At 40.4% G+C, this 21,804-nt stretch overlaps 1 protein-coding gene across 1 annotated transcript in view; it reads right to left on the reverse strand.

The window, feature by feature from the left end:
- The window catches only part of LOC126281942 (tyrosine-protein phosphatase non-receptor type 9), a 769,005-nt gene that overhangs the window by 51,849 nt on the left and 695,352 nt on the right, over positions 1–21,804 (reverse strand). Inside the window, exons 5-6 of the mRNA XM_049981290.1 lie at positions 13,822–13,956; positions 1,592–1,783 (exon numbers count right to left, since the gene is read on the reverse strand). Coding sequence (XP_049837247.1) covers positions 1,592–1,783; positions 13,822–13,956 — 327 coding nt within the window. The remainder of the gene's footprint in view (positions 1–1,591; positions 1,784–13,821; positions 13,957–21,804) is intronic.

Consider the following 21,804-nt stretch of genomic DNA (forward strand, 5'->3'; position numbering starts at 1 on the left):
ATTAAACTTAACCCTTTAACTGCTCTGGACGGGTTAACGCACGCTCCCTGAGTGCTATGAATGTGTTTACACGTGCAACCAGTCCTTCTACCTGGTACTCTGAACATGTCTATGAGTAGACACATTCAATGGCACCTTGTAATATCAAACCAGGTTCTGGGCCCGTTTAGTGACAACAAATGCAATTTGGCAACATTCATTCCCATTGGAGCCTATGTCCGTGGCTGTAAAAGTTGCTATGAGTAAATAAACCATTTATTATTTTTATTACTACTACTACTACTACTACTACTACTGTCTGCAGCTTGTCGTCTTGCGGTAGCATTTTCGCTTCCCCCGCACGGGGTCCCAGGTTCGATTTCCAGCGGGGTGAGGGATTTTTCCTGCCTCGAGATGACTGGGTGTTGTGTCGTCATCATCATCATCATCATCCTCATCATCATTCATCCCCATTATGGTCGGTGTATCATCTTCATAATCATCATTCCTCCTCCTCCTCCTCCTCCTCATCATCATCATCAGCACTACCACTACTACTATTATACTTATAGGTACACCCACTGTGCTGCTGTATGCAGATTTAAGACTCATTTGAAAATATTATGTCCTGCTACTCTGGTGTCCAGTGTTGTCACTGGCCACACCCACATGAGGGACACCAAGGCAATAGTCACCATTCTGACTCAATGTGATGCACCAGATGTTATCACACTGTCTGTGTGGAGACCCGCTTGCTACAAACCAATTAGTTTCCTTACTCAAGATACGGTGACATAGCTGTACAATATTGCACAGCTGAGAGAATAATATGTCTATTCTCTGGGGTGCTAATCATGTGAGGCTGTCGAGACCTTGCATAATGTTGAGTAGGGCTCTCCTAAACCCATTGGTCCAAATATGCATGGCAGTCATGGAATCAAAACTACTCACACCTACATTAGGAGAAATGACCACGTGTTTATTTTTCCCATGTGCTATCGAGAGTGGAATGATCACTATACAGTCCAAAAGTGATTCTATGAACCCTCTACCATGCACTTAGGTGTAAATTACGGAGAGCAGTCATATAGATGTAGACATAGATAAACTGCAGATCTGATACGTCACCATCCTGCCACTGTTGAATTCCAACACATGCTCGCAGACATTTATCCTCCATACCTGAAGCATAACACAGTGTACTCACAAACAAGCAACATTGAACTTGCTTTCTGCATCAGAAACCTGCTTATTTACATTATGTTAATTATATTACTCCAACCTACTTTTTATGATTACACTGAAATGCTAATCATTTGCATATCCAAGTACATAGCACACTTCATGTCATTTCAACATTTGTTGCAAGCCATGTAGGGGTGTTGCAATTTTAATGGCCAAAAGTTATTTCAGTGAGGCTACATATTTCTAAGTATTGTATATCAATCAGTTTCCTGCAACCGGTTACTTCCAATCATTTTAAGTTTCTTGTTTTAATCCTGTAGTTTCAATCTTCATACTAAACAAAGAGCTGTATCTGAAGAGTATTTATTTTCATCTGCATATGTGCATTACACACTGAACAACGGACAGAAGGAATTACTTATCTTACCGAATCATGTGCTCCTGTAGAGCCATTAGGCAGGGCAGCCATGATGCTTGGTTCTGTTGCAACATCGCAAAGGTCACTGCCATGTCGATTTGTCATGGATTTGACACAATGTAGAAGCCATGCACCATGATCAATGTCCAGCGTGCCTCCGAGACCAGAAGGCAAAGAATCCCGAGGTATATGGATTGTTAGCTGAAATACAGAACATTTCTTCATAACTATGATCAACATGTATAAATATACACTACTATTTTAACTAAAATACCCTCTGAAAGACTTCTGGATTTCAGTAGCAATAAGAAAAACTAATGTTCACAATTTTGGAACTGTAACAAACATAAATAGAAAACAACAGTTTGGATCAACATGTCGTGAAATCGTGACAGAGAAGAAGAGTATCATGTTTAAATTTTTTCCATTGTTGTTGACATTGCAACTGGTCATGGACAATGAGGATACCACCATATTTTGGATGGTGAAAGTATGGTAGGGGTTGTGGTGGTGGTGGTGGTGGTGGTGGTGGTGGTGGTGGTGAAAGGATGAAGACAATAAATGATAAAGCTCTACGTATGTTATAAATGATGCAGCAAAACATGATGTTGTTGAGGAAATTTAACAATTTGCTGTCTCTGTAGCAGATAGATATTTATCTGAACTAGTTCTCTGTAGAATTTTAGTAAGGGAACTGAACACTACATGTCTCATCCAAACAAGCTATGAAAATCTTTAAAAAGTTTATGTCATCTCCACTATGTCTGAAACATTTCACCTAAAAATAGAAAGACACAACACTCAGTATATGAAAACTCCTACTAAAACATATGGCACTCTTCAGTTCAGTTAAAGGTCTGGTACTTATAATAAGGCCATACGCCAAATTGTACATTAATACAATCTGCTCAAAAATGGATTGACAACAAGTACAATGGTAAACAAACTATCAGTTTCATTTCCATCTGCTGTGCACTCCAAATCTGCCACTACCCAGCATTTCATATCTAATGAAGAGCATAGTGAACATCATCACTCACTTCTGAATCCATACTGCTACCCCACAATACACAGCACATGCTCACTCAACACAGTCCACAAAGATTATTAGTTCAGCAAAGCTTGTAGTCTTGAAATAACCATGACCAAACTGTAGCATGATCTACCTTGCTGCTATGGATGACCTATAACAGTGTGTGCAGAAACACATCAAACCATGAAATTCCATTATCTCTCCACCGGCAATATTCAAATTGAAATTGTTGAGTGTATTTTAAAGAGGGAGTGGAGAAAAAAAATGACATGACAGACACATAAAATTATACTGTTTTAATGGGTACACTGTTCACTCAACATCAAACCTTCGAGCCTTTGTAGTAGACATTGTGAAAAATGATTCTATATTTCAAACTTCCTGACAAATTAAAACTGTCTGCTGAACCAGAACTCGAACTCCAGGAACTTTACCTTTCACGGACAAGCACTTTACTGACTGAGTTGCTCAAGAAATACCCACAACCAGTCCTCATAACTTTACTTCTGCCAGTATCTGATCTGCTACCTTCCAAACTTCACAAACACCCTGATTCTATCCTCATGTAAGTACAGCATGGTTATAATGAAACTTTCATTACTTGATGCCCCATGAATAAGGAGTGATCTTAGGACACTGCAACTTTGTGAAAACATTTGTAACAAAATGTAGAAGGGAAATAGTGAATAAACTACTGAAAGAAACACATTTTAATTTGCACATGAGAGGGTAACATTTGTTAATTGTGTACCATGTTGATGTTCCAGGTTACAAACATTGCTCTATGTGATGGCCATTTTGTACAGGTACCACTTCACAACTGTTCAAGGCATTTTCGAACAGTGGACTATGGAATATTCAGCTGTTATGCCAACAGCCCATGCACTGCTTGAAGAATGCACATTGCATCCAGCATTCGTATTCATGGCAACAGTAAACTTTTCAACACTTTGTGGCACAACTGGCCATTGGCTCTCCCAGGAGCAATTCCCAGATTATCAGTTAATTAGTTAACTCAAACTTCTGGATCGTGTCCTTCAACTCTGCTGCAAAAAGAGGACCTCTTCATATTCCTTTACTGTGTTGATACTCAGGAGGAGTAACATCACTACTGGTGTTGTTTTGATAAATAGCTTAATGAGTAAGGCCCCGCTCACCTTGTCCACACCCATGTTGACTGACTGTGACTATAATACATGCCAATGCTCATGTTTCAACCCTATGTTGCTGTACCAATGTTGACGCCTGTCGGCATGTCACAACACTAACGCTACTAACAACACAAATCTTGCCGTCCACAATCTGAACATCAGTCCTATAAAGTTTTCCATCTACAGTGGCTCAGATAGTGAAAGTTTAATTACACTGAAGAGCAAAAGAAATTGGTAAACTTGCCTAATATCATACAGAGCCCCCACGAGCACACAGAATTGCCACAACATGACATGGCATGGACTCAACTAATGTCTGAGGTAGTGCTGGAGGGATCTGACACCATGAATTCTGCAGGGCTGTCAATAAATCCATAAGAATACAAGGGGGTGGAGATCTCTTCTGAACAGCACATTGTAAGGCATCCAAGATATGCTCAATAATGTTCATGTTTGGGAAGTTTGATGGCCAGTGGAATTGTTTAAACTCAGAAGAGTGTTGCTGGAGCCACTCTGAAGCAGTCCTGGCCTGCTGGAATTGCCAAAGTCCATCGGGATGCACAATGGACATGAATAGATGCAGGTGATCAGGCAGGATGCTTACGTATGTGTCACCTGCCAGAGTCATATCTAGATGTATAAAGCATTCCGTATCACTCCAACTGCACATGCGCCACACCATTACAGAGCTTCCACCAGCATGAACAGTTCCCTGCTGACATGCAGGGTCCACAGATTCATGAGGTTGTCTCCATACCCGTACATGTCCATCCATGTGATACAATTTCAAACGAGACTCGTCCGATCAGGCAACAAGTTTCCAGCCATAAACAGTCCAATGTTGGTGTTGATGGGCCCAGGTGAGGCATAAAGCTTTGTGTCGTGCAGTCATCAAGGGTACATGAGTGGGCCTTCAGCTCCGAAAGCCCATATCGATGATGTTTCATTGAACAGTTCACATGCTGACAATTGTTGATGGCCCAGCATTGAAATCTGCAGCAATTTGTGGAAGTGTTGCACTTCTCTCACGTTGAACGGTTCTCTTCAGTTGTCGTTGGTCCCAGGATCTTTTTCCTGCCATAGTGACGTCAGAGCTTTGATGTTTTACCATATTCCTGACATACAAGGTACACTGCTGAAATAGCCATATGCAAAAATGCCCAATTCATCACAACCTCTGAGATGCTGTGTGTCCCATCGCTCGTGCACCGACTCTAGCACCACATTCTAACTCACTTAAATCTTAATAATCTGCCATTGCAGCGGCTGTAACTGATCTAACAATTGCACCAGACACTTGTTATTTTATATAGGCATTGCCAACCACAGTGCCAAATTCTGCCTGTTTACATATTTCTTAATTTGAATAAGCATGCCTATACCAGCTTCTTTGGTGCTTCAGTGTACAATTACCCTGCATATCAGTTTCACCTATGTGAAGTACCTATTTTTCTTCTTTAGCACAAATCCAAAATGACATTACTGTATTACTTGTGGATGGTATAGAAGAGAAACATTGTGAAAAAACAGTGACTGTGAAAAATGCTACATGCTCTGTGATGGTTGAATCATGCAAAGTTGCTGCTGAATAGCTAGTAGTACTTAAGACAGCTGCTCAGTTTGATTCTAATGTTAAATGTTTGTACTGATATATTATTTCGCTCATGATGAACAGCATTTATGTTTCATAAACACAATGACTTTGCTGCACTGTGCAATCATCAACAACACAACACAGCACAAAAGTACTGTTTAAGTGTAAGTAATGGGCCATCTGTTCTGCTTTGATTTTGCTCAAAGATATCAGTGATTTGCTTGTATGTTCCCAATGGTTTCCACCTGTATGTCACCAAAGTTTTAAAATTAAAAATACTATTTTTTATCTGAAATAAATGTAAATTAATTGCAATGACAGTGGATGAAATTAAGGCAGACTACACTCTCCTTTCACTGAAGAGAAATTAAAATCTGTAGTAGTTGTACAGTCTTCTATCCCAAAATTATCACTTGTAACTGACAGATATCTGTTTTAAGCCCAGGTGAAGAATAACAGGTAGTGAAATCAGCAGCTTAAGAAAAGCACTATATCTAAGTTCTTTCAGTGCTTATTAAATTTTTAAAAGGAACTGAAAAAACACACACACCTGAAATGTGCTTACTGCAATCATGATGGTTTTTTATTTATTAGTAAGGCTAAGCCAACAGAACATCACCACTACATTATCTAAAACAATTAGGAGACAGGAATAGTTATAGCAGACAGAGACATCTTTATGTCAGCCATATACTTTTACTACAAATGATATATCACATAATCCTGCTCAGAAAGCTTATTTTGCAATCACAAACAGGAGTGTCATGACAACCAGGTTCAAGCAGTAGAGTGTTCTGTTATGTGTGTTAAAACAGTATGGTATGGTAAGTAACTTTTCTGGCCTTCTCTCTAGCCCCAAACATCTCAACATAGCTTCCACTGAATTTGATGGAATTGGTGTAGCAAGATCCATTATTTTAGATTCACAGGAAAGAATTGTTCCCAAGCCTGCATGATACTTATTTACAGCAACAATAATGCCTTCATTTGATGAAAATTTCCCCAGTCCAAACTATCTTTTGACATTAAGAAACAGGAAAGTGTAATTAGGGAACAAGTCTGATGAATGGGTAAATTAGGGAAATCTAAAAATAAGAATAAGTAACTGTTGCATAAGGAACTGTTGTAACACTGTAGTATGAGCATGCGTAAACAACAGCGCACTATCCAAGTGCCTCCATGGCTGGCCTAGAGAGCTTGCCTCACAAGCTGCACAGATGGTACAGCAAGCATTGTGCTGTGTGCACAACTGTCCAATATAAGCCAGGCACACTGGGCCCCATCCTCTTTTATTTATTGTTTATTGTATGCTCACATTTGCATCTGTATATTGATGTAGGCTATAGTTATGAGATTTTGTACTATTTTATACTTCATTCAGTGTTATTATGGAACTCTTCATGTGGACACACAACAAAGGCTGGTTGGTGTTAATTCTGATATTGTGTTTTTACAACATTACAACAAAGTTGGCAATGAGAATGGGATTCTACTCCACGTGTTCGATATACAGCCAATAAGGCAGTCAAAGATCTTCTTCAATCTATTGTTGAACAACATCAAGCTCTCACCAACAAGCTCTCTCTGTGGCACTAAGCAATTTGGCAGTTTCATTTACAGGCAAGGTTCCACCATCTCTGACACAACCCCCATTGTTTCCTCTGTGTGAAGTTACTGTGGGAGATTGGGACACATATGAAAAATGCCTTTGGCACATTTGCAAGCTTTTGGAGTCGCCAATCCCAATTTGTGTGAGCTAGCTCCTGCCAGTCCTTCTTTTGATGAAATGTATCTTGCTCTCTAATTATCATTGCAAATGTTCTCATGTTATTGCTGCTAACATTGAGTTCTACTGTTGTCAATAGCAGCTACAACAGTTGTACAGAGCTTGGGCAGTAGAACTTCATGGGATTAGCTGTTGCAATTTATTACTGAGGCACACAGGGACTCTCATGCTGATTCGATGGTTTGTGATTCTATGATATGTCTGGCCCCTGATAGAGAAATTCATCAACAGGCTTTATGATCTGAAAATCCCTCTCTCACAAACATTCTGAACACTGCTCAATCTTTTGAAGTATCTATGGAGCAGGAAATCAGACAGAAGCATGGTGTGAAATAGCCACCACTGCTTCCTTTCCTTCTCGGCCATCATTGGATTAGCTCATGGGGGGAAGATGACATCATGGCCTCCATGCCACATGGGGCAGTGCCATGATAAGCAGCAGCAGCAGCTGCAGTCATCATCACAACAGCACCCACATGTTCCTCTTCCATTGTGCTCTTATTGTTTTGTTCAAAATGAGCAGGCTTCATTCCCAGTGTGATGGGCAATAAGCACCCATTGTAAAGGAAAGAAGGGGGGGGGGGGGGGGGGGGGAGAGGGGCACATATTGCATCTATGCAGCTCTCAACCTTTTCACTAGACATGAACGTGGATGTGAACAGAGTTTCCCAAGTGATGGCACCCCAAACAAACTGTAACTGAAGTACATAAGATAGACAAGATGTTAGAAATGCAAGTGGACACTGATGTAGCAGTGACTTTGTTAAATTCTCAAATGTATGTTGAGCTTGGATCAACAACATTGTCCTCCATTTATCATCAGTTGGTGAGTTACAACAATCAAAAAATACCCATATTGGTATGGTTTTTGACTTCCACAATGTACAAAGCAATTGTTCAGCCTTTGATCTTTCTAGTAGTGGGAGGTGCCACCACTGAAAGCTTTATTTGGGTTAGATGCCTTCAAAAATTTTGGGTTCTCTGTTTCTGATGAAGTACACCTGGTATCAGATCAAGTTTTGCACCAACAACTGGATGTGCTCTTCTTGGAATATTCCTCCGTGTGTTTGAAAAGTTTAGGTTGTGCTACCAATTTCAAGGCTAACATCACAATGAAACCGATGGCACATCCCAGTATTTTCATGCCAGCCAGACTTAACAGCTTTATGGGAGCAAATGAAATTGGAGCTACATCAACTTAGATCTTTGGGTGTTATCACACCTGTCCCTTCTAGTGAATGGTCTATTCCACTGGTGATTGTCCAAAAACATAACAGCAATTTTTGGCTCTGTGGTGATTTTAAAATGTGTCAATCCACAGTCTATTATTGATACCTATCCTTTACGCTGTCAAGATGAACTCTTAGCTTGGCTTTCCATGGGCCAATATTTTTCCATAATATACTTGTCAGAAGCCTACTTACAACTGCCTTTGGACAATTATTCCAAATGTGTCCTCATAGTAAATAGCCCCTTTGGATTACATTACCACCAGTGTCCATTATTTGACATGGCTAGCACCCATCACATTTTCGAATGATTTTTGGAGTAACTCATGACCTTCATGCAACAATGTGGTAACTAACTGGATGATACTGTGGTCTCAGGTTCCTCAGTGGATAAACATTTGCAGAACCTCTGTGCCTTGTTCATCGTGCTACAGGCCACTGGTTTGAAACATAACCTGGGCAAATCACAGTTCTTTCTGCTGTCTATCATCTATCTTGGTTTTGAAATCTTGCATACTGGTGTCAAGCCTTTATGCCAGCATGTTGATGCCATTACAGCTTTGACGCATACTAAGTTTCTCAAAAAGATTGTGTGCTGCCATAAATTTCTTCCTTTTGCAGCTACACTGACCCAGCTGCTTCATGCTCTCTTGTGTAAAGGTGTTCATTTTCACTGGTTGCCCACCTTCAAGCATACTGTTACCCTATTAAAATTACACTCAACACCTTGTTTAGTTACTTTCCAAACAGGCCAATGCCTTGTTTTGGTCACAGGTGCCTATCAGTATGGCCTTGGGGCTATTCTCAGGCACAAATGTGTGGATTGTTCTGAATGCACTACTGTGTATGATTCCTAAATTCCGAATCAGCTGCAACAGCTCTCTTCACTGATAGAAAAAGGAGCCCTTGCTATTGTGTATGCACTCAAGAAATTTCATGTTTTCTTATACAGTTCTAAGTGTCGTTTGATTACTGATCACAAACATCTGGTTTCTCTTTTCAAAGCATCAGTATCTTCACTGGACAAAGTAGCCCATCGCCTATAATGTTGGGCCCTGTTTTTGTGACTCTGTAACTATGAGATTCATTTCTGACCCACAATACAACACACTAATACAGATTTTCTTTCTCCATAGCTCACTGGCCCTGATACAGCATTTGATCAGGATGAACTGTTGTGTTTCTAATTACATGTCAAGGTCCAAAACACCGTGGATGGTTTTCCCATTATCAGTTATTGAGTTTCAGCGTCTGTCATGACAAACATCAGGTTGTTCAATTTTACCACTATGGCTGACCAGATGCTGAGTGTCTGATACTTCACATAACTATTATTATTCTCTGTCGTTGCCTCTCAGTTCTCGATGGTGTGTTGCTGTTGGCTACTGAAGAATTGGTGCCCAGTGTTGTGATCCCGTCCACACTGCAGAGAGATGTCATGTGCCTTCTCCACCTGGACCATTGGAATGTTTCTTGTACAAAATTGCTGGCCAACGACCATGAGTTCTGGCTGGGTATTGACAATGAGATCACAATTGTTATGACAGCCTGCCTGCAGTGCATCACTCATCAAGTGGCACCATGGGCCTCTCATTGCCAGCAGCCCACCCCGCTACACCCCTGAGATGTATTCATGGTAATTTTACAGGTCTGTACCTTAGCTCTTTTCAGATTGCAGTAGTTGACACTTCCTCAAAATTTCATCATGTGGTTTGTTGCCTGTCCATGTCCATGGCGGCTATGGTCATGACACTCTTTAGAAAGTTTGCCGTATATGCTTGTGACGAACAATGGTCCACAGTTTGTATCTCAAAATTTTGAAGTTATGGCCCCTTCCTTTCATTCCCAGTCCAATGGAGAGGCGGAGTGACTAGTAGGTATATTCAAAACCCAGATGAAAAAATAAATCACTCAATCTTCTGCTAGGGAAGCTCTCAAATGGTTCTTGCTTTCAGATACATTCAATCCAGTCAGCGATCATAGCCCAGCAGAGCCACTTTATGGCTGCTAGCTCCCACTTCATCTGCTCCAGCCAATACCTGGCCACCTGCTGCACCCAACTCACAGTGATTCCATCTGGGCCACATCGTCTGGGCCTACGGATTTGGCTGGTACCCTCAGTGGATACCAGTGGTGGTCCACTGATGCTGCACTGTGGGCACCTCAGCTTGGTGTCATAACACTACAACTATCTTTGAGCCCTGTCAACACATAAACAACAGCACACCAGAGAGTTCTCTGCCCCTGAAACTGCCTCCACCATCTGCGCTGGTCCGCACAGCATGGTCCACACATCCAGCCCCTCTGGTGCTGTCTTTGCTCAGGCTGCTGCTGCTGCCACTGGGAGGAACAGTCACCAGTGGCCAACCTCCATGTTTGCAGCCCTTGTCGCTGCTGCCATCTTCTCTCCCGCCTCCATCACTGTGCGTCTGGCTACATGTGGACATGGATACATCACCACCATAACCAGTGCCCCCCTATGGCCTCTTATGGGGGAGTAGGTTCCATACCTGCCCACACCCGCAACATTTCAGTGACAGAATGATACCTGCTCCTCAGTTGTCACCTACTGATGAAGAAATGGACAGCTCCACATTGAACACTTTTCTTCAAGGGAGAAGGAATGTTCTAGCCCCTGTATTGTGACCTCGCATAATCAAAGAGTGCATGATACAAGTGCTTCAAAGGCCGACCTAGAAAGGGTGCCTCGTAGCCTGAACAGACAACATAGCAAGTGCTGTGGTGTGTGGACAACAGCCCAGTACATGCCTGGTGTGCCAGACTCTTGGCCTCACTTCTGTTCACTTTTTTTATTTTATTTTATGCTGACATTTGAAACTGTATATTGGTGTATTCTATAGTTATGAGACTTTGTACTGTTCTACACTTCATTCAGTGTTATTGTGGATCTTTTCATGTGGAAACAGAATAAAACTTGGTTGGTGTTACTCTTGATATTGCATTTGTACAACGTTACAACAAATACAAATTTAGCATTTCTGTGAGGTGTGCAAAATTAGCTATTTAATCATTATAATAATGTCAGTATTGTTTTGTGAAGGTCTGCAATGTAGCAAGGTACAAAAAGTTTAATTTTATAGTCTGTATTGCAGCTATCTATATATTTCACTGATATTGTAATGTTGAAGCCCAAATTTTACATATCGTTTATTGCACAAAATTTAGCAATGAGTGATAAATTGTCTGGTGAGTGCTTTTACAAATTTCATTGCTTGAATTGGTTATATTAATTCTCCTGAGCACTTCTAATACATCTATGACAAACTTGTAGCAAAAAAGCAGCAGTGGACAATCACATACTTTGTCAAATATTATATTTTGTGTACTTCAGCATACAAATTGGAAATCTGGACGAGTCATCAGTCCCACTTTGCATGTGATCTGGGGCACTTCACAAGAAACTTGGCATTATAAAACAATTGATTAAGTGCTACAAAAAATGGAGAAAGTTTAAGTATGTGACAAGTAAGTTACTGTGACTAAAGAAGCTAAGATGAAAGAGGGGCGTTCCTGTCAGTTCTGATGTTAAACTAATGACAGATGAAACATTTGAAGACAAAATGACTGAAACTTAAAATTCATCTTGCGTAACCTTTAAACAAGTTGTCAACAAGTTTCTTGGCAACTACAAAGATTCTGATTACAAGAATTAGTAAGGAACACACTGGATAACTTTAAAGTATTGGACGCTTCAATAAGCTTGAAACTTCACTTTCTGGACTTTTGCATCAGCTACAGTCTAGAAAATATAGATGCTGATTGTGGGGATCAGGGAGAAATGTTCCATCAAAACATTAACCAAATGGAATGGGAATATCAGGACTGGGGGGGATGTCAGTATAATAGCTGACTAGTGCTGCACAGGGCATGTCTGCAGTGCACAGAGAAACTGAAATTGAAACTTGAGGTAGAGAAAGTTGTTGTTGTTGTTGTTGTTGTTGTTGTCATTGTCTTCAGTCCTGAGACTGGTTTGATGCAGCTCTCCATGCTACTCTATCCTGCGCAAGCTTCTTCATCTCCCAGTACCTACTGCAACCTACATCCTTCTGAATCTGCTTTGTGTATTCATCCCTTGGTCTCCCTCTATGATTTTTACCCTCCACGCTGCCCTCCTATACTAAATTGGTGATCCCTTGATGCCTCAGAACATGTCCTACCAACCGATCCCTTCTTCTAGTCAAGTTGTGCCACAAACTTCTCTTCTCCCCAATCCTAATCAATACCTCCTCATTAGTTATGTGATCTACCCATCTAATCTTCAGCATTCTTCTGCAGCACCACATTCTGAAAGCTTCTATTCTCTTCTTGTCTGAACTATTTATCGTCCATGTTTCACTTCCATACATGGCTACACTCCATACAAATACTTTCAGAAACGACTTCCTAACACTCAAATCTATACTCGATGTTAACAAATTTCTCTTCTTCAGAAACGCTTTCCTTCCAATTGCCAGTCTACATTTTATATCCTCTCTACTTCGACCATCATCAGTATTTTGCTCCCCAAATAGCAAACCTCCTTTACTACTGTAAGTGTCTCATTTCCTAATCTAATACCCTCAACATCACCCGACTTAATTTGACTACATCCGACTAGAGAAAGAAGCGACATTAATATTTATGCTTTTGCATTACACCTGAAGAACATAATACTTCATTATAATATTACAAATGCATTATTTTTTATGATTTTAATGAAGTTTTTTTATATATGTGTTTCTATGTATTTTTTGGATCTTCATCATTACTTTGTGAAAAAAACTTTATATTATAGGGGAGAAGCTCTTAACATTTTTTAACTTAGCGTATCAAAATTAGAATTGCCTAAAATTATCAAGTAAACAGGTGCAAAGTATAAATTTGTAGACTTCAGTTATTGTTTACAAACTGTACAGTCGGTCTGGAAATCCAAAGTAAAATTCCATTATGTTTAAAGTATGGCTTGTTATATTATCTCAGTATTACTTTGCTCCATAATCACTACTCACAATTTAGCATTTCACATCCCTCTTAATGAAATGACAAATTCCCTCTACATAAAATGTTACTGCCTGATGTGGCAGCCAGCTGGTGACAGTATCAGCCTGTGACACTATCCTTAAGTTTTTGACACAATTAGTCTTGGGTGGCAATAACAACCAATCAAATGAGACAGCACATTTGTTAGGACACTGACCTTATATAGAGGAGGCTGGAATTTGCTCTGTCCAGCCATCCTGACGTAAGTTTTCTGTGGTTTTTCTAAATTGTTTCAGGCAAAAGCCATGGCCAACCACCTGTCCTATTCTCATAAAATATACATACATATTCTGTGTGTATGTACATTTCTGAGCTACTTACTTTCATTGTTTTATGATGACAATCCTATACCATTGAAAAATGATCTCTAGGTGAATAAATAAATAAATGAGAATACAACACTCACCTGTGGTATATTTACTGTATACACCCTGTCTCTGAGTTTCTCCCTGACAAATAACCTGAGGATCTTGAATGGAGCCTTAAACCACAATGGCGCAGTGACGATGAGGACTTTTTTCAGTTTTGCTGGATATCCACCCTGAAACAAACAAAAAATACACAGTAAGGTTGAGAAGTGGAAACATCATTAGTGAACATTAATAAGTACACTACATCTTGTATCTGGACAATGTTAACTGAACTGAGTTCAAAAAGCTTGTGCTACACAAACGAATGAGTAGTATAAGTAGTTAACATGCTTCTTAAATAGACAGAAGATCAGATTTACCAACAGAAAGTTCACTGTTGTCAAGAGGCATATATCACTGCAGAGGGAGATACAGGGGTGAGTAGGGGGCTGAATTAAGGTACAAAACATGTTTCATAATCTGAGCCATAATATTTTAGACAAACACAATGCTACAATATTTGGAACATATGTCTAGTGTTTACTCCAAAACAAGAATTTTTTTTTTTTGTTTTTAATCTGAAATTTATCAAAAGGGCTAGAGTGAAAAACTAAACAAAAATCATTAGATACAGATAATTATTGACTGGATTATGATCTCCCAAAGTTATTGACCGTGTTTTTGCAATAAAATCTCTCACTAGTATTAGTGTAGTTCAATCAACAATAATGATTTATTTAGTCCAGTTAGTAAATATAATAAAAACAGCTTCACACATTAATATTTTTGTTCGCTGTGGCTAGTGTACATGATTTGTGATTTTATGGTCCCTCACCTCCATGATCACCTGAGGTCCCTTATACACTCTAGCAAATGTTGTTTTCATTGTGGTCTTCAGTCTAGAGACTCATTTGATGTGGCTCTCCAGAGCAGTCTATCACTGCAGCCTCCATACACCTGAACCCACTTTGTAGTCAAGCCCTGATTTCCCTCTATAATTTTTACAACCCTTCCCACACAACCTTCCATTTCCTTGCTTTGTCAAATTGACTATTCCTTGCATGTCTTATCATTTCAGCTCTTCTTCTAGTCAATGTGTGTCATCAATTTCTTCATTAGTAATCCTATATACCCATCTAATATTCAGCATCCTTCCATAACACCACGTTTCCATAGGTTCTATTCAGGTCCATTTTGTTGGAACTGCTTATTTCCCATATTTCATTTCCATACAGTGCTACACACCAAATCAAATAACTTCAAGAAAGACTTCCAGACACTTAAATTTATATTAGATGTTAACAAATTCATCTTTTTCTGAAAGGTTTTCCTTGTTATTTCCGGTCTGTGTTTTATATCCTCTCTACTTCAGCCATCATCAATTATTTTACTGCCCAAATAGCAAAGCTCCTCTACTAATTCCAGTGTTTTGTCTCCTAATCTAATACCCTCAACATTATCTGATTTATTTCGACTACATTCCATTACCTTGTTTTAATTTTGTTGATGTTCATCTTTTCAACACATTTTTCATTACAAATCCTTTGCCACTTCTGATACAGTACCAATGGAAAATGACAACGTTTTTATTTCCTCTCCTTGAACTTTAATTCGCTTTTCAAATTTCTTCTTAATTTCCGTTATTGATTGATCAGTGTAAAGACTGAATAAAATTGGAGATTGCCTACAACCCTGTCTCACTCCGTTCTCAACTACTGCTTCTCTTTCATGTCCTTCGACTCTTGTGACTGTTGTCTGGTTTCTGTACAAGTACCCAGTAAATAATATTTCGCTCCCTGTGTTTTATCACAGCTACCTCCACAATTTCTAAGAGTGTGGTCGAGTTGTCATTGTCAAATGCGCTCCCTATAAATCTGAGTTTGCCTGCAACATGAACAAACTTTTCGCTTCGAAACTCCCAAAAATTTCTCTCAGTGGCCCACACCGTAACTGAAAATTTTAAAATATCCCATTTGCTTGTCACTACTACCGTTCCCAAATGGCGAGGCGGCTCTTAATGCTACTAAGTCCGTTTCTAATTACCCGTGGATTCTTAATTGTAAAAGCGACGGGACGAAGAAATTAAAATGTTGAGCATCTGCAAATAGATTTCAAAAACGAGTTAAAGCACAACATGTTTATAATCATTCAGTGACGATAGGAATCAGCATGTAAGCTATGCACCGTAAGATCTAGCAAAGTATTAACAAAAAATCTAGACTCAATCAAGTTCAAATGGCTCTAAGCACTATAGGACTTAACATTTGGGGTAATCAGTCTCCTAGACTCATAACTAAGGACATCACACACATCCATACCCGAAGCAGGATTCGAGCCTGCGACCGTAGCAGTCGCGCGGTTCCGGACTGAAGCGCATAGAAACGCTCGTCCACCGCGGCCGGCAGACTCAATCAAGTTATTTTGGTTTTATGTTAAGTTCATTTACAAGAGACCATATTTGTTATAGGTTTACATAAAACGCGAAAGCGTATGTAAGAACCATGCATCCGAAATGACAATTTGAAATTTGTGCTTGGCCTTTGGCGTGCACACACATTCCCTGCTTATTTCGAGCAGTCACTGTAGCATTTGGCTGTCCAAGCACGTGTCACTGTCACACGATGTTCCTTCCAGTATTGCGACCACTTACACACAGAGGTCATAACACGGAACAGGACCACTTAACCTACTTGGTGCGACCACTACGGTACTCGTCCATCCGCTGTTTTCATACTTACAAGTTACATCAAGCGGGAAATCAAAGATTTGTTCAGCCTATGAAGGGGAGCGTCGAGTGACATTGATAATTTGAATCGGGCCAGATGCTCATGAGTTTACTGAATTTATCAGTTTCAGAAGAACTCACCAAAAATCATGTGACAGGTATCATCATTTTCTCTCTCCTGTAGATAAAATACACACTACGCAATTTCTCACCATGTAGCCGCATTTTGTTTCGAACAGAGAAAACTTCATCTCTCCCTGTTCGTGAAATCGAAACAATTGCATTCCAGTCGATATGGCAGGGAAACAAATTAGAAACACCCAATTCTGCCACTCAATCCTTTGATTAAGAAACATGTCTGATCTCATAGAAATATTTATGAGAACGTCGGCAACGATGACTGGCCTTACCTTCGAAGGAGATTAGGTCTTAGCCGAACTATGAAGCAAAAATTAGTCCACCTGAATGAACTTAAATTACAGGTCCATAACTGAAATACTGTACAATGCTAATCTGAGTCATTTCATCCCTGCCCAGTCGCTAGGACTTAATTTACAGGGTATATGGTAATCTCAAAAGTATTACTGGTCGTCCACACACAAACACACGGTATTCTGCCTTGTGATTAAGTGAGTGGCGAAATTAGTCCGAGGCTTTGTAACGAGAAGACAACATTTTTGAAAAATCGTTTAAAAAAAAATCACGAATACAAGACAACAGCGTGTCTGGAGGACATGCAAAATAGAGTACGAAGTTCGTTCTTGTCCAGATTTTTAAATATTCTGACAATTACAGTATTTTGCGAGTAGTAACGACTTACAATGCTCTTGGATGGAGTCTTGTTCCCGAAAATACAAATGAGTTAATTATATAGCTATGTTGTAACTTACAGAAAAATATAAGTAGGTCGTTGTTCACATGGTACTCCGTCTCTGAACTGCTCTTTCATCATAACTGCAGACATTTCGGATCCTGCCTTACTTTTGTGCGTCACCGCATATTTATATCTGTCAGATTGTCAGCGTAAATCTCATAAAACAGACAAGATTCGGTACATAGGGAAGTGACACAATCTGTTTCAAATTCGTGAACTGGATCAATAATCGTTGGGCTGAGACAACGTCTATCTTGGATTGGGTTTTTAGATGTCCCCGCATCTGTTTAAGTCAATACCAGACTAGGCCCTTTGTAGAGGTAATGGTTTCTCGATTTCTGAGACAGGTTGAGTCAGAGACATTCTTACGAATATAGTGTAATTACAAATTAGATAGGGAATGGTACATGGCACAATGTCCGGTTTCATACCTGTAGTTATAACGTTGCTCTCGCAGAGCGATCCGTTCATTTCCGTACCCATCAACAAAGTGGTAATTTTTGGAGAACAAATTTGGAAATTAATAGCTAATGAGGCCGCCACAGCCAATTGGAGGCAATTAATTGGTTTCGCGGCTCCGCTTCGACGGCATCTCTGCGCGCGTCACAAAATGAAATTGCGAGACTGTACAGCAGGCACACCATATTGGAAGCGTTTATCTCCGAGCAGATATGGAATCGCTAACGTAATCGTGGCATCGTGAAACCAGGCTAGGTGGAAGACACAGGACGATAAATTAGTACCCCGTCCTGAAGCTAGATGATATGTCTCATTAATTAACAGATTTCCTTTCACAAACGAGCAGCCTTATGATAGTTTTCCGAGAGAGATGACGCTTGACCTGCTTTTTTTCACTTGTTTTGTAATAAGCTTCAAACGCTCTCTCTGTTGTGATGTCATAACACAATGTAGCTGTGAGTTCCACAAGACTGTGAGATATAATCGTTGGTAATAGCACCATACCAATCTGTGACATAGGCTGACAACGAAAAATAGATGAAGCGCATGCCATAAGGAAACTGGTGCCTCATGTTTTTCAGAGGTGTGGCAGAGGTAGGATCAAACGATTCACGCTTCGTTTCGGGGAGGGGGCAAGCAGAACTGTTCACGTGATTTTGTCTAATATGAATTAGACATACATCATCTTTCACCAAAACTGTTTAGCATACATGTATACCGATAGTGTGGGAATGCTTGTTTAGGCATTCAGTGCTATGCTGTTCTACAAAGAGAAACTATTTATCAATACGGGAAGTCGGAAATATAGCCCCAGTTTTATAGTTCCTGCTTCTCGGAAACAATTTGAATCTTTTAATTTGGAAAAAGGCGTCATATTACCGGCTGTACTTTGAGTCCACTTATAAAATTCAGATTCACTGAAGACCTTCTTAATATCGACCGGCTATAGATTATTATTATTATTATTATTATTATTATTATTATACAAGCACGGTGCACCACATTTAAATCGAAAAAGCAAAGCATAATATCTTTGAAAAAGAAGAAAGCATTTTGTTTGTTTCTTTTCTAGACTCCAAAGGCTGTTTCGAAAAGCTGCAGAAGCTTCGCTGCGACGCCCTTACACATCCTTCATAAAGTACCGATCCCTCCCAATGTGATCTTCATTTTTTTTTTTTTTTTTTTTTTTTTTTTTTGGAGCCCTGAAGAAAGATATTCGTGGTTGCCGATTTCCTTCTGATGAACGTTCGTGTACTATCATGGTTCCGCAGCCAACCGCAAACATTTTTTCATAAAGGCATTGAGCGTCTTGTCTCACGGTGGGATAAATGTACTGATAGTTATGGCGATTACTTTTGAAGTAATAAACCGTTTTTTTTTCCTCATCTGTCTCGTTTTCATTTGACTGTCCCTTACACACATAATTTCCTTTCAACAGTTCGGGAAACAAATTCTTTCACGTCATCGTTAAGATTATCGTTCCCAGCCCTGTCTTGATGGACATGAAGTATATGGGTGAGTCTCGATTGTGTCGTTGATCTGAGGCAAGTTTTAAGCCTTCGTGAGACGTGGGAAATGCTGACGATGCCGAGGCTGTCCGGATCCGAATGATAAGGCGCATAACTGCCGGAAACAGTTATTAAACACTATGACGTTCAGCAATATTTTCTCCCTATGGAGGATACATTACATGGCTGTAGATCAGTCGTAATTGTTCCAAGAATTCCAGACATACCTCTCACATCTTCGTCCAAGAGCCTATTTTCTAGGAACAGAAGATGTTTCTGTGTGTTTCAATATCGCTGGCATTTTTCTTGGCAGTGAATTATGAGCATGTTACGGACTTAGGTCGTAAGAGTAATTTTCATAACAGCATATCAAATGCTTCCGTAGTCCTAAGACTTGAAGGAACTGCTTTTAGAACGTCTATAGAACGTTTCACTCCGGCTGAATTAACTGTTGGATTGTGTAGCGATATGAGCAATTCTTCGCATAGTCCGAACATTTCGATAGCGACTGTCATAATTATAAGAAACATTTTGAGCCGCTTGGCGGAACTCAGAAGTACTGACTGTCTTTTGTCTCCAAATGAGCTCCATGCATTCAGCACTTCGATCACAAAAAATGGTTCAAATGGCTCTGAGCACTATGGGACTCAACTACTGTGGTCATCAGTCCCCTAGAACTTAGAACTACTTAAACCTAACTAACCTAAGGACAACACACACATCCATGCCCGAGGCAGGATTCGAACCTGCGACCGTAGCAGTCGCACGGTTCCGGACTGCGCGCCTAGAACCGCGAGACCACCGCGGCCGGCACTTCGATCACAGTTTCCTGGGTCGGGTCACAGTTTTCCACGAAGCATTTCAAAAATTTACTCTTACAACCCATCAGGTCGGACACACCGGTAGCAGCCGTTGAACTGGATTTGAATTTGTCTCGTCGACACCAGATGGTAACACAGCATCTGTGTACAATTTTCTTTTTTTTTCTTTTTTTCTTTTTGCGTATTCTATAATTAAGAATAAATCCTCGTGTCTTTAAAATATCGATCTGCCATGTGACATTAAATGTGTAAGCCTGAAAATGTTTGGGAAAGGTTTGACACTATGCCGCATCATCGACAATGGTGGCAGTCATATCTAAGACGTCATAACCTAAATCTGAAAATCTGTAGTGACGTTTACATGTTGAATAAAGTGTGTGCAAGCCGTAGTTCGTAACTAATTTACGTTTCTTTTTGACATATGTGGTGTGCGTACTGTAAGACCTTCGGTACACACACCATCAGATTATTTGACTTGTCTCTCTAAGGAAGTAGGCGAGTGTCAGCAATATGTCTCGTGGTCTTATCGTGGCGTTTTTATCTTCTGCCGTTAGGTCAGACGATAGAAATGCCACTTGCACGCTTAGAGTAGCAGATTGACGGTGACCAACTTTAACCAGAACTTGAGTAATTTTCACACACATTTATTAAAATAATAAAAGCATAAAAATTACTTAACTTGATTCTGGATGCTATTTACGATTGACAATCTGAAGTTTCTTTGGTCTTGTTACGTTAATCTTATTCTCCCATATCTCTGATACTTGACAAAGTGTCTATACATTTCTTATCATGGCTATGTACAGGAATATGATAATCTTATTAGGTGCAGACTGAAACTTGGCTATAGACTGGTACAGACTAATGCAGACTGACTAATCGGAGATCTGTATACTCGTTATAATACCTCGAGCGTTCAGGTATCACAGCGCGAGTGTGATCCGCGAGAAGAAAAGGCTCTACGTTAGCAGCAATCTCATTGGCTGCTAGACAAATTAATACGCGGATCGGCGGAAGCAGAATTTGGTCCGTCTCTAAGACAGCGCCATCTCGTAGTGCGGAGACGGACGAGCGCTGCGCCTGCGCTGTTGTGCTTAGCGGGGCGCGCTCTAGTGGGAAAGTTGAGTACGCGCTGACTACGCGGAAGTATGTACACAACAACATAATTCAATAACTGTCACCCTGTTATGAGACAGATACATACTTGTGTTAACCGTTCTGGCTTCCAGTATGACGAGATCACCCACGGAATGCCACGAAAACATTCCCGAGACTATAACGCACCCTCCCCCGACATCCAACCTTCTAACGATGGTTGCAGAGTGTTTGCTTTCGGTCGTTTCACGCCGTACACGCCAACGGCCATGTGGGCGTCCAGTTGCGGTATTGGCGTGCAAATTCCAGCCTTCGTCCGCCGCTGAATAGCAGTCGGCATCGGTGCATGAACCAGACGCCTTCTGCGGAGGCCCACACGCACCAACGTTCGCCGAACTGTCATTGAGGAGACACCTTAGGTAGCGCCTTGGTTCATCTTAGCAGTCAGCTGCTGTACAGTTGCACGTTTATTCGCCTGTACACATCTCTGCAGCCGTCATTCACCCCTGTCATCTACGGCCCATGGTGCACCACATACAACTCAGCGCCGACGCACG

The sequence above is a fragment of the Schistocerca gregaria genome, chromosome 7 (genome assembly GCF_023897955.1).
Source record: "Schistocerca gregaria isolate iqSchGreg1 chromosome 7, iqSchGreg1.2, whole genome shotgun sequence".
Lineage (NCBI taxonomy): Eukaryota > Metazoa > Arthropoda > Insecta > Orthoptera > Acrididae > Schistocerca > Schistocerca gregaria.